Raw genomic sequence first — 16,813 nt, 5'->3', positions numbered from 1 at the left:
TAAGAATTTTGCACACGATGCGTGACGTTTCATAGCCAACCACTTGAAGACGGAGAGGTGGGCCCGGAGCCCGGACTCGCTACTGAGGTGTGAAGAGGTTTGTGTCCTTAAAACACAATAATTAGACATTTTCACCTACTGGCAGTCACCGTGCCCTTCTAAAGTCACACAGGGCACGCCAGTCGGTCAGTTTTTCAGTCAGTGTTAAAGCTTACCCATGTGCGCTGCAGCACCTACACACGAAAAGTAGCTTGATGAGTATCCAAAGTAGTGGAAGTTTGGAGGGGACGCCATCTTTGGTCCCAGCTCTCCACGTCCCCAACACGGACTGTGTTTTCAGCTACATACCACGGCAGTGGTGAAGGTCCAGAAAGGTATCGTGAAACATTTTAAGCCGCACGTCTTTTCTACTTGTTCGTGTTGTTCTTTTTGTGCATATAGAAGGGAAATTCTATTAAAATGACCGAGCAAATCTTGGTGGCGAAATCTGCTCGCTAGCTAACGTTACTCTAACGCGTCAGCTCCAAAGTCCATTGAACCTGTTTGGCTAGCTACTAGCACCGAAGACACAGGACCGTCTTTCTGTGCCCAGGCCAGTGCAGTAACCTTAAGACTAGTGCAATGGCGATTAAGCTTTGTTTTGAGCAGAAATGTAACTGTGGTAGTCGATGCATCCTCCATTAGGCATGCTGCCTGTTTAAGAGCACACATTAGCCAGGTTACCGATAATCATGTGCAAATGGAGATAATCAAGCAAATTCTAGTAATGCTTAGTGGATTGGCAGCAGCCAGTGCAAAGGTGTGCATCGCATCGTTAGCAATCCTTTGTGTGTTAACTGCTGTTTTCCTTCCATCAGTGTCCACATCATCTACATGTGTAAGTGGTGTTGTTTGTCATCTTTACGGTACACAGGGGTCTTGCATCGGCTTTTATCCTGGAAGTATTTGTGGTCTGTAACTAAAGCTAATGCACTGGATGCTTGGTAGCCTTGCTTGACCTTAGCTTTTCACTCTAAGTAATACTCAGTGTTTGTGTAGAGATGACAAGCAAAACTGAAGGAGAACTTATGGCTGGGCTATGCAGCATGCCAATCATAACGCCATAAAATACATCTGTAGTTGGCACTTAATGTTAATATTGCTTCCTGGACGTTAGTTTTCATTGGCTGTTGTAATGATGGAGGACTTTACCCAGCCTAGGACACCGATGAATCTCCCCACTTCGTTTTGTAAACACAGATTGACATAAATTAGTAATAGCTGACTACATGAGAATGAGACTATAATTTATTTTGTTCATTTTGTTTTCAAGTTTTCAATGAATGGACTCAGACTGTAATGGCCTGTTCATCTAATGTCAGTTTTTTTTTTTTTTGGGTTTTTTTTGGTTTTTTAAAACGACTTTCCAAATGTCTGCCATAAACAGGTGGTCAGCTTGTCTGCTGAGCAGCATGGAGTTAAAACACATCCACACCATGAGCTGTAAGGGTTCAACCGCTAGCTCCCGCAGGGGCTTGAATATAGATAATATTTATGCTCTGAGGCCTTCATGTTTGAAACAAAAGCAAATCCTTGAGAAACAATACGCAGCTCATGTGTATTTATGACGTGAAACTGGCATAAACATTTGGGGAGATGTGGTTATGGATCCGTCTCAGCAAAACCAAGTCATAAAAATGCAAAAGTATTGGTTGATCGTCTACAACATTGGACATTTCAGAGCTTATGCAGAAATGATAATCATCACTGAACGTAGAAGCCAGTTATTCCCTGCATGTGTTAGATTTTCTAATTAAGCGGTAGTGAGGTGAAAATGGTGCTAATCATTTGAATGAGTTGAAAATGAAGCCGATGTATTAAGGCGCATGCGATATTTAGTTACTATATACAGTGTTGTGTAAAATCAAAGGGCTTCTTTTTTTGCTTATTTTTCCACACATGTTTCAAATCACCCAAAAAAAATGGGTAAAGGTAACCCAATTAAAAACAAAATGCAGTTTTTAAATGATTACATTTTTTAAGGGGGAAAAAATGATCCAAATCTGCCTGGTTTGTTAATCACAGTTAATTTATTATTTAACTTTGGTTCTTTGGTTCTGTTTAATTTTGATAGCCACACCCATATCTGATTACTACCAGACCTGTTGAATCAAGAAATTGCTTAAAAACAACCTGTCTGACGAAATGAATTGGGCTGAAAGATCTCATCTAAAAGACACTTAAGAACAGGAGAGAAACAAAGTCGTTGACATCTATCAGTATGGAAAGGGTTATAAAACCATTTCTAAGGCTTTGGGACTCCAGCAAACCATGGTCAGAGCCATGAAAACCTGGAACAGTGGTGAACCTTCCCAGAAGTGGCCACCTACCAAAATTACTCCAACACCGTATCGACTTATCCAGGAGGTCACAAAAGCACCCAGAATAATATCTGAAGAACTGCAGGCCTCACCTGCCTCAGTTAAGGTCAGAGTTTGATTTGATTTAACAACAGGAAAGCGACTGGGCAAATAAGGCATCCATGGGAGAGCTCCAAGGTGAAAATCACTGCTCACCAAAATGAACACAAAGGCTCATCTAATGTTTGTCAAAAATTTCTTTGGGCTGCTTCAGGACCTGGATCACTTGGCATAATTGATAGAACTATGAAATCCAGAAAATCCTGAAGGGGAATGTCCAACCATCAGATTGAATGGGTTAAAACAAAACACACAAATAAAATCAAGGTTTTGGAGCGGCCTGAAAGTCAAAGTCTGGAGATGGTTTGGCATGACCTTAAACAGGCCGTCAGTGCTAGAAACCATCCTGTGTGGCTGAATTAAAACAATTCTGCAAAGAAGATAATAAATGTGAAAGACTCATTGCCAGTTATCACAAATGCTCAATTGCAGTTCTTGCTTATTAGGTTTAGTGGACAATTACTTTTTCACACATGGTGAGGGTTTGGATACCTTTTTTCTCTCTCTCTCTCGCTCTTTCCCTTAATAAATTAAGTCACTGTTTAAAGACTGCTTGGTACAGATAGTTTTCACAGTGCTATTTATAGAGGAAAAAAGCAAATATAGGGGGAAAAAAGCAAATATTCTCCATAAGGTTATTTTATTTTTTTTTGCTCTTAAATTGATAAAGCTGCCACATGCAGAAAAACATGGTTAGCTGTGTTAGGTACGTGACCTGCAGTAAATGATTTCTCGAGCAGAATTTAATTGGGAAATTACAGATCCACAAACATGACAATGTTAGGAAGAAACATGTGCGGGTTGCCTAATTTTTATTTATTTATTTATTTTTTAATAAGGTATTTCTCAGTAAAAAACAAAAAAACAAGGTCTATCGGGTGGTTGCAAAGGGTAGTTAACATTATCAGATTCATGACGGTTTGACCTTTTTATTAAGTCTTAATCAAGAGGTTAGGGCAAAGTAGTGATTATAATAAGCTAAGCAGATGCATCAGTGTAATCATTGTTATTTTATATCTTGCTTGCAGAGCATAAATATGACAGTATTATGCACGTATTGATCAAATTTCAGTGAGGCAAATGCTGATTGTGGCTTACAGTTCCATGGCTTCTGTGGTGCTAGACTTGATGCATAGCACCACAAATACTTCACTAAGTGTAACTATCGATCACAATATAGTGTTAGTAAATGTAAATTAGAAGACTACATTAATAACAGGTCTCTTTTCAGCTTAAATGTGTTACTGAATACACATAAAGATAGCAAATACATCAGTTAAAAGTTTTCAGATAGAATTTGCCTAAAGCGATCACCGTGGTGGTTATTTAAAAAAGGTAACGGACGCTTCTCTGTGGAGGTGTTGATAGCATGCTGGAAGTAAAAATATCCTAGCCTGGTTAATTCTTAAAAGTAGCTATTGACTTTTCAGAAAATTAAAGTATAACAGCACATTGGAGCTGTTTTTGTGAATGACACGATTGGTAAAGAAGGGATTTTAATTAACGACAGGACACGTGATTCTTTTTACGTTAGACACACTTCTTTTTTTGTGTGCTTATCTGGGAAATGGCTTCATGTCAGTATCGTTTGGCGAGCCAGCTGTATTCTGTCTGTTACAACCCATTTGTTAAGTTGCTTTGTGTTTGCAGATGTATTGCAAATCATACCATAATAGGAGACAGGGTTTGGTTTGAGAGGATGTAATAAATTACTTTTTGTTTAGCTGTGTGCGCAAACTGTTATGTGAAGTCCTCAGGGTCTAAATGAAGTGCAGATTCAGTCCTGAGATCATTGAAGATTTTATTTTTCATGTGAAACTGTGTGGTTTAATTTGTATTTGTTATCTGGGATAATCAGGGCAATCACGTTTGAATTGTAACTATTTTTTCTTTCACTCCGTTTAGAGAGACTTTTTTTTTTTCTGTAGGTTTCTTCTTGCACTGCTGAAATATTTTAAGCAAAAGTACGTGTATTTTGGTTTCAGTGGTTTGTAATACATATCCTCCAACAATTCATGTCGCTGAATGCTACAAGATGACTTTTTATCCTCGATCTTTAGTTCACATTTATAATCCTAGCTGGTATAATTTTAAACATATTCAGTGCGTTCTTGTCTTTCCTACTCTTAAATGGATTTTGAAAATCCCTACCTACTGTACTAAGCTTGGATGCAGTGCCAAACCTCCATAACCCTTTCAAAATGGTTGTCTCATTACAGCACAGATTTAGTGAGCAGGCACCTCTGAGTCTGCAGCAACACCAAAGCCCATGGTGCTCCTGCATCATTCCCGCAGGAGCGCTGTGAGCAGCATTGCCTAGCATTTGAAATGTTGCCCTTGGATTCTCATGATTTAAAGAAAAAAAACAAAACAGAAAATTTCTGAATGTGGCCTCTGCATTTGGAGAATATAACGCGTTCTTTTGAATATTTTTGTTATTTAAGTATTAGGCTTTTACCTGTAGAGTTGGTGTAACCATAATCACAACTAGCTTATCTCTTCAGTACTTGATGAATAAATATAGCAAAACCTGCCTTGGGGATGCCACTAGGGAGCGGGCAGAAATTTGGTCTCGGCCTACATTCTGATCTAGACTCAAATCTCATAAGCTTACTGCTGCTGTGTCATTTGCCCACTCGAGTGGGCAGTAAATGGGTTCAATTAAGCTGATCGTTGAATAACGGAGACACACTGTGATTTGTTGCTAATCCTCCCAGGCACCATGGAGGAGCTGCACAGCCTGGACCCCCGGAGACAGGAGCTGCTGGAGGCTCGTTTTATGGGCGGAGTCAGCGGCAGCACAGGGGGCAGCACTGGCAGCGCAAGCGGGGGAACCAAAGTGAGTCAGAAATGAGGACGTATTTATTTATTGTTTAAGTGTTTCCTATTGTAGTGTTGACTCGGTTATTAATTGTCTCTCTTTATTTCAGGGCTTGACCAATAATGAATGTTCAAATCACAGTTTTGGGAGTCTAGGATCTTCAAGTGACAAGGAGTCGGAGGTAAATATCTTTAATCCTATGTGGGAGCTACTCTGATCACATTTACACTGTCCAGATTAATCATGCTTGACACAAGTGTTTGTGTCCTTTGCACGCTAATCTTAAGCATTCCATTATTATATAACCTTTATTCTGGAAATGATACCAATATTTCCAGTATCAATATTGTTAAATTAAACAATATATTTTTAATGTAGTCTTGAACTGTCATTTACTTGCATACTGGTGGTTATTTTATACTATTAATTAATAATTTTTTAAATAAAGATTTTATTTAATAATGAAGTACACTTGCAATAAATGCTTTTCACTGTTAGTCTGGTCACTTATTATCCATGGGTAATAAGTTTTGGTCTAAAGCTTTCCTTGTCATTATAGGGGTCTGATGTGAAAAGAGGGAGCTCTCCTGCTTATTCGGTGGGTAATTTATCAGATCTGAAAACGAATATTTTGCATTTAAAGGCTGGAGATTTGTCTGGTCAACACTGGTGTTTGCAGTGATCCCTCTAGGTTCAACATGACCGAAACAATGCTATTTATTTATATTTTTCAAAAGACCAATATTTATAATGGAAATATTTTTCAGATATTAGGAAAGTACTTTTATTATTCCAGAACTTGTTGCATTTCTTGACTGTTGTTAACCTGGACTATTGGGGACTTAAAAAAAAGGCCGTTACAGCTCCAAACATCTATTGTAATATTACTTATTCTGTATATAAAGCATGAATATCTATAAATACCCATTGGAAACAAAAAGCTATCACTATATAGAGAATACAGCAGCAGTTCAGGTTCAGAGTGTCCGTTGTGCAGTAATCATACTGTAAAATTATACCAAATTAAATTTAATGTTTCAGACCCCAGAGAAGAAACAGACTGAAACAACTAGAGGCAGAAAAAGGAAACCTGAGATCCAGTCAGAGAGCAGCCAAGGTAAGTGTTGTTCTGTTATACCGGTTATAATTATTTTACTCCTGTTGTTTGTGTTATTCCAATAAAATATGTTTGATAAATCACAACACTCATCCCTGCTTTCTCTTGATTTTAGGAAAATCAACTGTGCGGGGACCCAAAATAAGTGATTATTTCGATGTAAGTTTTGTGTCAGATATTTCATATATGAAGTATGAACAGTATACTTCATGGCACTATAGATGAATATATAGTGCCCAGAAAATAATGTGTGCTATATCAGCCTGTTGAAGATCTGAGGCGTAATCCATTTCCTGTCTGTAACCACATTACAGTAAAATAAAAGGACCCACTGGCTGTCTACTGTTACCAGATCTTAGGCAGCGGTGCTACTTATCCTCTCTTTTCATCTTGTAGTTCCAGGGAGGAAATGGGTCCAGTCCTGTCAGAGGTCCCCCACCAGTGATTCGTTCGCCCCAGAATTCACATTCCCACTCGACTCAGGGCACTTCTGTAAGCTGTGATAATAACAAAATAACTCTTTTGTAGCTCACCATAGTGTTGACCTGTTTTTAAATAAAATATCATCACTCTCTGTGTTCTAGGTTAGACAAAATAGCTCATCTCCTACTAGTCTGTCTTTTGGGGACCATATGGCACATCCAAAGCAACTAGCAGTCAAATTTGTTCAGGTGAGGAGGTTGTAACCAAAGCCTTTCTGCATTCACTCTTAAAACATGTTTGATATGACAAGTGTTTAACTCCTTTTGTTTTTCACTCCAGACTGACCTGACAGTGTTAAAATTGGCTGCCCTTGAAAGCACCAAGAATCTAGACCTTGAGAAGAAGGAGGGCAGGATAGATGACCTGTTAAGGGTAAGAGGGACATCTTACTGTTTTATTGACTGAACAAGTTTAAAAACAAGGTGGATAAAACTTCCCAGAGTTCAGTTTTATAGTAAATGTGTTTAGTAAAGCGTTTTGTTTCTATGTCTGCTTATCCAGTGTCATTTTCTGCTTCACAGGCAAACTGTGATCTCAGGAGACAGATAGATGAACAGCAAAAGTTACTTGAGAAATACAAGGAACGCTTGAATAAGTGCATCACCATGAGCAAGAAGTTACTTATAGAAAAGGTAAACAAGCGTTTTTTCTGTAGCCTGCGTTATTAAAATCAGGAATGTTTGTGTGGCTGTGAACCTGCATGCTGTATTTTATGTTGTTGTTGTTCAGAGCACCCAGGAGAAGCAGGCCTGTCGGGAGAAGAGCATGCAGGATAGACTACGTTTAGGCCACTTTACTACAGTGAGACATGGGGCCTCATTCACAGAGCAGTGGACAGATGGCTATGCCTTCCAAAACCTTGTCAAGTGAGAAGCTTTTAAATTGTTTATCAGTTCAGTTCAGTTCATTTTTATTTCAAACATTTCAAACATGTGCCTTCACAATCATTACAAAATATCATTCCATTATTTGTTTGAAAAGGAGTAGGCTGAAGTATTTACTTATTTGTCCCTACCCCCTCAAGTTTTACCTCTCATTCATTTAATTTTTTTTTTGTCTTAAATTAAACAAACAACATATGAAACATATGAAGTAAAACAAAACATAACATACATAAATCAAAAACAAGAAATTAGCAAGCCCCACCACAGTATAGTTTCTTTCATATGAAAAATACAGAATGTGTATATTTGCAGATACACAAGTTATGGAAAAACAACAAAACAAAACAAAAAAAAAAGAACCGCAACACCATTACCAGCAACATTACCGTCCTGGGTTAACCCCGTTTTCTTCATTCTTATACTTATTTAAAATTAGGTTTTTATATTTTACTTTAAACTGTTTTATGTTTTGACTGTCTTTTATTTCTTCTGTTAGACTGTTCCATAATTTAACTCCTGCAATTGAGATTGACATAGTTCTTAAAGTTGTTCTAGCACTTTGTATTTTTAAATTCCATTTCCCTCTTAAGTTATACCCACCTTCTCTTTCTATGAACAATTTACAGATTTCTTTTGGAAGCAATTTATTTCTTACTTTATACATTATTTGCGCTGTTTTAAGCTTCACCAAGTCTTGGAATTTAATAGCTTGCATTTTGACAAAGAGTGCATTTGTATGGTCCCTGTACCCTACATTATTTATTAATCTAATGGCCCTTTTCTGTATTATAGTTATTGTTTGTGTGTTACTTTTGTATGTGTTTCCCCAGACCTCTACACAGTAGCTCATATATGGCAGTAGTAAAGCACAGTATAAAATGTGCAGTGCTTTCTGATCCAACATATGCTTTGCTTTTCCCAGGACGGCAATGCCCCGTGCCAATTTCCCCCGAACATAAGTAATGTGTGGCTTCCAACAGAGCTTGTGGTCAATGATCACCCCAAGAAATTTTATTTCATTTACTCTTTCTAAATATACATTGTCAACACATATTTCTACTTCGATGTTTTTCTTTTGGTTTCCAAACAACATAAATTTGGTTTTATCTAGATTCAATGATAATTTATTTATATCAAACCACTTCTTTAATATCGTTAATTCCTGTGTGATCATCCCCAAAACCTGTGGCAACTCCCCACCTGAACACAGTATATTTGTGTCATCTGCAAATATTACAAACTTTAAAATCTCCGATACTCTGCAGATATCATTTAAGTACATAATAAACATTTTTGGACCCAGTACTGAACCTTGAGGTACTCCACAAGCTATATCCATCAAATTAGATTTATATTCATTTATTTGTACATATTGTTGCCTATTCCCTACATAGCTTTTTAACCATTCCAAAACCACTCCCCTAAACCCGTACTTTTCCAGTTTTTTTAATAGAATTTCATGATTAACAGTATCAAACGCCTTCTTTAGATCTAAGAAAACTCCGAGCGCATACCTCTTATTATCCATACATTCCGTTATCTTTTCCATTAAATCTATCAGTGCCAAAGCTGTTGATCTGTTGCTTCTGAACCCATACTGACTATCTGTCATTAATTCATATTTTTCCACAAAACTATCAAATCTTTTTATGAAGAGTTTTTCCAGTATCTTAGAGAACTGGGAGAGTATTGACACTGGTCTATAGTTTGTAAAATGATGTCTTTCACCGGTTTTGTAAATGGGAATAACTTTAGCAACTTTCATTTTTTATCTCCCATTTATTTATTAAGCTTTGCATATTTTAAGTTTAGCTCTCCACGTACACCTTAAAGCTGCACATTACATGCACATTTAATTCCCCTGCTACTGAAAAGTTGGGGGTTGTAAGCTCAGCTCCAAGGCTTCATTTCCTAGGACAGCTGCCACGTCACTTCTTAACATTATTCGCTTAAGAGTAGATTTAACCTCATGTTGTCAAAACAGACTTAGTATTTTTAGTATAATTTCACTGAGTTTTGCATTGCAGCCTTCATCTGCAGTATTTCCATCGTCAGATTCAAGTTGAAAATTCTAAAATGTAGTTGTACCTCTAAAATTAACAGCTTTAATATGTCCTTCGGCAGGCAGCAGGAGTGGATAAACCAACAGAGAGAAGACATTGAGAGGCAGAGGAAACTTCTTGCCAAGAGGAAACCTCCATCTTCCAACAACTCCCAAACACCAACCACAAACTCTGAGCCAAAGCAACGGAAAACCAAGGCGGTGAATGGAGCAGAAAACGATCCCTTTCTAAAACCCAGCCTACCTCAGCTGTAAGTCCACACCCTTGTGTATGTGTTGTGTAGGATCCTTTTCCCCCGTGTTTTGCTTTATTACCTCATGTTTACCAGGAAAGCAGATTTTAACAGCATGTAGCACAGTATTAACTGAAAGTGTTAAACTTAAGACGCACTGTTAAATTAGGCTCATGCTTTGTTTCTATATGCTTTCTTATCCTTGAAAGGCTGACATTAGCAGAGTACCATGAACAGGAAGAGATCTTCAAACTGCGACTTGGACATCTGAAAAAGGTTTGTGGAAATATGAAGCCTGGTAAACAGAATTGTGACGTTTTGTTTGATTGTTCAATCAAGTTAATATAGTTCAGAGTGCCTGACAGATAATTGACAAAGTAAAAGAACAAAATAAATATGCAACAGTAAGAAATTTAAACAGACAAAACATTAATGGCCTAAAAGTAGGATGAATCAATTAAAAAAGATAAAATATTAATAAAAATGTAGATTATAATGGAATAAAATGTATGACAAAAGGCAAAAAATAGAAAAATTGAACATTGCAGTGCTGGGTTTTAGGTCCGATGTCTTCCTTTTTGAGTGCTATACACTTAAACGCATGGCCCTTATTGCTTAGTAACACCCCCTTTGGTGAGAGTGGTTACTTTTAAAAGCCACCTAAATACTTGTTTGAGGAACTTGTTTCCTTCTTCCTGCAAAAGGGTTCTAGTTTTGTCAGATTCTTGGGCTATCTTGCATTCACTGCTCTTTTTAGGTATGACTACAGATTTTTGATGAGGTTTAGGCAGGGGAACTGCGTGGGGCCGAGGCATAACTGTTAGCGTGCCTTCCATGAACATCCAATTTGAGCAGATGTGGCTGTACAGCAGAGGCATAGCCTTCTCCTACTTTTTGGGCTATGGCTGCATATTTTTGGGCTAAAGGTTGACTTGGTATATTCATAAACCTTTGAAATTTGCATCACCTGACCTTTCCCAGTGGTTGTAAACAAGCCTTAGAAATTGCAATGACCGACGTCTTTGTAAAAGGGGTAAAAAATGCTAATGCTATTTAAAATAACAATAAAGAACTGTAACGTTGACTTTTTAAATCTGTTCATCTATTTAGATTTTAGCTTGTGGCCAAACTTTCTGCATTTATCTCTTCCACCTTTTTCCTCAGTTTCCTGATTGAAAATCCTGTTCCATTAGTAAAGATTGTGCAAAGAATATAAGGTCAATTTACTCATTGTTTTCATGGGAAAAAAGCTTCACTGAAAAGCCCTAACGGACTCTGCACCAAGTCAGATGTTAATATTTAATTGCGAGCTCGTCATGTGTATGAGTGGGTTTTGATGAACTCTCCTTGTAGTCAGTGCTCTGAAGTTCCTTCTGTGCATTTGTGTGTTTGTGTGTTTGAATCATTTATAGGAAGAAGCTGAGATCCAGGCAGAGCTCGAGCGTCTGGAGAGAGTGCGCAACCTTCACATTCGGGAACTGAAGAGAATAAATAACGAAGACAGCTCACAGTGAGTCTAAATCACTTTCCTTGACATTTGCTGCATTGACATTGGAACACGATGTACAAGCAAGGCTACAGTCCTCGTCCACAGTCGAATAATAAAGGGTTGTATTATGTGAAATTAAGCTTCTCGTCGTGTGTTGTGAGACCCACAAAATGAGGGGGGGAAGCCCATCTCTTTTTGTCTGTTCCTTTCTCTGTCACATTCAGTGTGTCTGAACTTGCTGTTCTGATTTATAGACCATTGTGGTGTCAGAATGGGTTAACGCCACCCCCCACCCCACCCCAGCTGGCAAACGGATTCATCCTCTTGAATTCTGAATGAACAGCTCAGTTTGCCATTATTTCCCTGCTAGATCCATGTCTGCTAACTCAGAGATGCATTAGCTATGAGCAAACCGAACAAAATGTCTGTTCTGCGTTTGCTCCTGCAGCCCATAAGTCTTTATGTACTCCAGTATCCGGGGGGAATGAAGACCCAGTGGATTACTTGTATTTGCAATGTCCTTAGAGTAATAGCAAGTGTCCTGTCGTTGGCACATCAAGCTGCTAAATATGGTTGGCAGTATTACATTAATTCTGATTGTATTCACACAGACTACAGCTGTGTTAAAAGTGAAATTAAAAAATTATGGGAGCTTTGAGACCGAAAATTAAATTAGAGGTTGCTGTTTTGTGCTTCGGTTTATTGATCACATCAGATTTCTCTCTCCTTATATTGTGTGCTTGCCTGCACTTTACTGAAGAACTTGCTATATAAAAATAAAGGGATTATCACGTATTTATTTTTTGCTTCTTTTGAGAGTGATTGGATTTTGAAATGTGACTGAAATGTTTTCATAAAATCTGCACGTTAACATCTAAACAGTGTTTGAGCAGCTAAAATTTGGACTTTTATAACCAAAACATCTTACTTGTCTTACACAGACGGCCATAGCTAAAATGAGAAGGTGCTAGAAGCAACAGAATTTCTTTGTTTTTTTCCCCCCTCATTTATTCATGTCTGTATATCAGCTATAATGCAGTATGCTGCTCCTTTATCTCACTCGCTGAACTCTACTGTAAACCGTCGTGTGCAGCAGTTCATGATTACACCTGTAGTCAGAAAAATGACCTCTTAAAACGTTGCAGAAGCTGGGTGAAATTATTTATCTGTGCAGTATTTGGAGCTGAAATTTGACACTTTCAACTGTTATGCAAGACTTGCCGTTAAGTTTTTAATAAGCAGCATAATGTGACTCTTTGCTCGTCTTTGTAGTGCTGAACCTAAAATAAATTGATCTAGCAAAGCTAATTTTTTATTAATTTGTGATTCACATAGGTCCAAATTTTAATTTTACTCCTCCCTCCTTTTATTATTATTATTTTTTTCTCCAATCTAAAGATTTAAAGATCACCCAACGTTGAATGAAAGATACCTGCTCCTGCATCTTCTAGGCAGAGGAGGCTTTAGTGAAGTTTACAAGGTAAGTCATTAAACATGGAAAAATACTCTCAATAAGTGTTGCTGTGCAGGTTTATTCTAACTGTCACTGTGTCGTTCAGGCTTTTGACTTGATTGAACAACGATACGCTGCTGTGAAAATCCACCAACTTAACAAAAACTGGAGAGAAGAAAAAAAAGAGAACTATCACAAGTATGTTAGTCTGTGTGAATATGTTTGTATTATAAGGGAGCACAGCACCTTCCTGCTTTGGTTGCTAATGGTATGATAAATATCATCCTTTTCTACAGGCATGCATGTCGAGAGTACAGAATACACAAGGAGTTGGACCATCCCAGGATTGTGAAACTTTATGATTACTTCTCACTGGACACAGACACGTCAGTCACTCTGCACATTTTATAGCATGTGAAAGGTGTCAAAAAAATGCACTAAGTAATTCTTACTTAATTTATCCATCCAACAGGTTTTGCACCGTTATGGAGTACTGCGAGGGCAACGACCTGGATTTCTACTTGAAGCAGCATAAATTAATGTCTGAGAAGGAGGCACGGTCCATAGTCATGCAGATTGTAAATGCACTAAAATACCTGAATGAAATCAAACCTCCCATCATCCATTATGACCTTAAACCAGGTAAACACCCCCTTCTGAACAACGGATCAGTCTTAAACAGTTTCCCCCCCTGGAATTAATAAAGTATTCTGATTCTGATTGAGCGTGATTACTGCTGTAGTTCTGACCTAATGTGTTTTGATTTGAAGGTAATATCTTGTTGGTGGATGGCACAGCCTGTGGGGAAATTAAAATCACTGACTTTGGTCTTTCCAAAATTATGGATGATGACAACTACGGCGTAGATGGGATGGACCTGACATCACAGGGTGCAGGAACCTACTGGTGAGAAGAAATGCTCCTAAATCACATTCAGACATTTAAAATTGTCTTTAAATGTTGATTGATGATTACTGAAAAGTAGCAGTAACATATTATAGGCGTACTTCTTTATAAACAAAGATCCCGCATTTAGTTTTGTGCTCTTGTGAAAGTGTCAAAAGCTGTTTGTGAAGTAGACGCTTACATTGAGTGTTTAACATCGTTACAGTCCTGAAACGCCTTAAATGTCGATGATGGTCCTGGTGGAACCAAGTTTAAGAGTGCGTTAAGTGCTTTTAAGTACTCATTTTCAGTTCTCTCCTTGTAACTCACATTTTTAGAGGAATACTTTTGTGTCAGCTTCTTCATACCAGTCATTGAATTGCTCAAGCATAAAGGCATTAACTCCTGGGATAAATGTTGAATTCGGTGTCTTTCAGTGGCAGTGTTGTGTCAACGCATTAAGAGATAATTCTGTTGGCTATTAACAAAGAGAATAGAGCTATATTTTAGCTGTAGCTGAAAACTTGGCATATTTTGACATGCTGTGTAGAGCATCCTTTGAGGAAACTGGACAAAACGCTACAGGTTAGCCATCAGGATGAAATCCTTGGAACCAGTGTCAGACTGTATGCTTGCGCAATGGGTCCTGGGCTCTTCCTGGTGCGTGACAATGACCGGCCTCATGTGGCGAGAGTATGCAGCCAGTTCCTGGAAAATGAAGGAACCGATACCACTGGCTGGTTTTCACACTTGCCAGACCTAAATCTAATAGAACACCTCTAGGACATTGTTTCCATCCATCCAACACCACCAGGTTGCATTTCATACTGTCCAGGAGCTCAGTGATGCCCTGGTCCAGATCTGGGAGGATATTCCCCAGGATAGCATCCCATTAGGAGCATCCCCGACTTTGCCAGACATGCATACAAGCACATAGGACCATACAAACTACGGAGTGTCATTTTGAGTTGTGATGTGTGATGAAATTTTGGACTAGCCTGCTGCATCAGTTTTTCACTTTGATTTTGGGCTGTCTTTGAATTCTCTGTATTGTTAATAATTTTCATTTCCATCAAAGGATGTGGCGTCCTTTTGTTCCTAACATATTACCCAGTTCATATCAGTATAGATACCTGGCATGATTTTATTTATTTCAGCAAGGTATAATGGAAAGAAAAAAGTAGCATAAAATAGGCACCCATTTGTAGTAACAGTACTATTACTACTACTATTTGTAGTTGTAGTAATCTATAAGTAACTTAAAATTGTAAAAACGGTACTGACCATAAATGCGTGTGCCAATCTTGTCCTTTGATTTATGCATATTGTGACATCAGGTACTTGCCTCCTGAGTGTTTTGTGGTTGGTAAAGAACCTCCAAAGATCTCCAACAAGGTGGATGTGTGGTCTGTGGGTGTCATCTTTTTCCAGTGTCTGTATGGAAGGAAGGTAAGGACGATGGCTGGTCTTCTAGCAGTGTTTATGTTAATTTATGCCTGATGATAAAGTTGTCCTTCTTTCCAGCCTTTTGGCCACAATCAGTCACAACAAGATATCCTGCAGGAGAACACCATACTCAAAGCTACCGACGTTCAGTTCCCTGTGAAGCCAGTTTCCAGTAACGAAGCAAAGGTAGCAGAACTTGCACACGGTTGCTGTCTTTTAAATATCATCACACATTATGACTTGTTAATTTTGAATACATTCTTCAACTTTCAGGCTTTCATACGGCGGTGCCTGGCATACAGGAAGGAGGACCGGATCGACGTTCACCAGCTGGGAAGTGACCCCTACTTGCTCCCTCACATCCGGAGATCAAGCTCCTCTGGAAATCTGCAAATGAGTGCTGCGGTCTCAAGTCCAGCCTCCTCCAGCAACATCTCATATTGACAATTTTGAATTGTGACAAAAAAACAAAAATGCGCATAAAAATTTAAAACTTGATGACTGAAGTTGCACCTGCAGAGCTCTTCAGAGGCTTGGGCTCGTAAGAGGAGGAACAGCCAGCGATGGAAGGAACGGGCTCAGGTGGGGGGCATCACCTGGCCTCCTCTGACCTGTGCCAGGCTTCTACTTGTTTACCAGGGCTTGATCAGTTGGAGGGACAGTAAAGGGACGGGTAAAGGACATGGGTAAATGGATCTCGTTGAAGGTCTAACAAAAAAAAAAAAAAGCACTGAAACTGACTACATACCTTGAAGAAAATGTGACTGGACACTCGGTTCGGATCTTGCTGATGGACATGGCCTTAAAGGGCCGAAGGGAGACTTTGGCAGGCCACCATTTAGATTAAATAATGTGGTCCTGCCAGGGTGCAAATGATTCAGCTGCTAGAAGTTAATTTACTGTGAGGAGAAGACAGTCATTGTTAAGTAGAACTACAAAGATTTCACCATTGATTGGGTAATTGTTTTGGTTATGTTTTTTGTTTTTCCACAAATTTTAGGCTTTAATTTGAGTTACTTAGCCATGAGAATGTAATGTGTAGCATACAAGTGGCAACTAGTGTCATGTAGATTGGGGCAGCATACTTACGTTTAATGCACAAAATAACCAAATGTAGAAAAATTAAATTGTATTAAAAAAAAAACCCTATGCAGGAATATTAACAGATAAATTGGAAACTGTATATGCTGTACAGGTGAATTTTCAAATTTTGAGCTGCAGCAGTAATGTGTACAAAGAGTTCAAATTTTTCCCAATTTAAGAGTAGTTTCCTGGAGTGGTTTCATTTTGCTGCTTTGTTGCTCTTACTTTTCAAGGGCTTTATGTTCCACTTCGGGTACAAATTGTACAGTTCTGCTAAGAGTGAATAAATACCAGGAAACTTTTTTTTTTTCTCCCCATTGATCTTAGTGCACATAATCCACTCTCATTGCATCTATAAAAAGATAATTTAGTGCTTATTCACTGTAAATTTTCAGGTG

At 38.4% G+C, this 16,813-nt stretch overlaps 1 protein-coding gene across 1 annotated transcript; it reads left to right on the top strand.

Annotated features, from left to right (window-relative positions):
* The first annotated feature begins 46 nt into the window (after window positions 1-46).
* tlk1a (tousled-like kinase 1a) lies at window positions 47-16,717 on the top strand. Its single transcript, XM_082507719.1, is given in 24 exon segments — window positions 47-296; window positions 298-333; window positions 335-374; window positions 5,177-5,298; window positions 5,390-5,461; window positions 5,840-5,878; window positions 6,322-6,397; window positions 6,513-6,556; window positions 6,794-6,889; window positions 6,982-7,068; window positions 7,160-7,252; window positions 7,402-7,512; window positions 7,610-7,746; window positions 9,889-10,077; window positions 10,269-10,335; window positions 11,472-11,569; window positions 12,947-13,028; window positions 13,108-13,199; window positions 13,298-13,387; window positions 13,474-13,643; window positions 13,772-13,907; window positions 15,224-15,335; window positions 15,411-15,518; window positions 15,606-16,717. Coding segments are annotated over 24 exon segments (2,310 nt in total). The 5' UTR covers window positions 47-254; the 3' UTR covers window positions 15,777-16,717.
* Window positions 16,718-16,813: the final 96 nt, after the last annotated feature.

Source organism: Aulonocara stuartgranti (genome assembly GCF_965226115.1).
Source record: "Aulonocara stuartgranti genome assembly, chromosome: 16".
Lineage (NCBI taxonomy): Eukaryota > Metazoa > Chordata > Actinopteri > Cichliformes > Cichlidae > Aulonocara > Aulonocara stuartgranti.
This window is presented reverse-complemented; position numbering and strand designations above follow the sequence as displayed.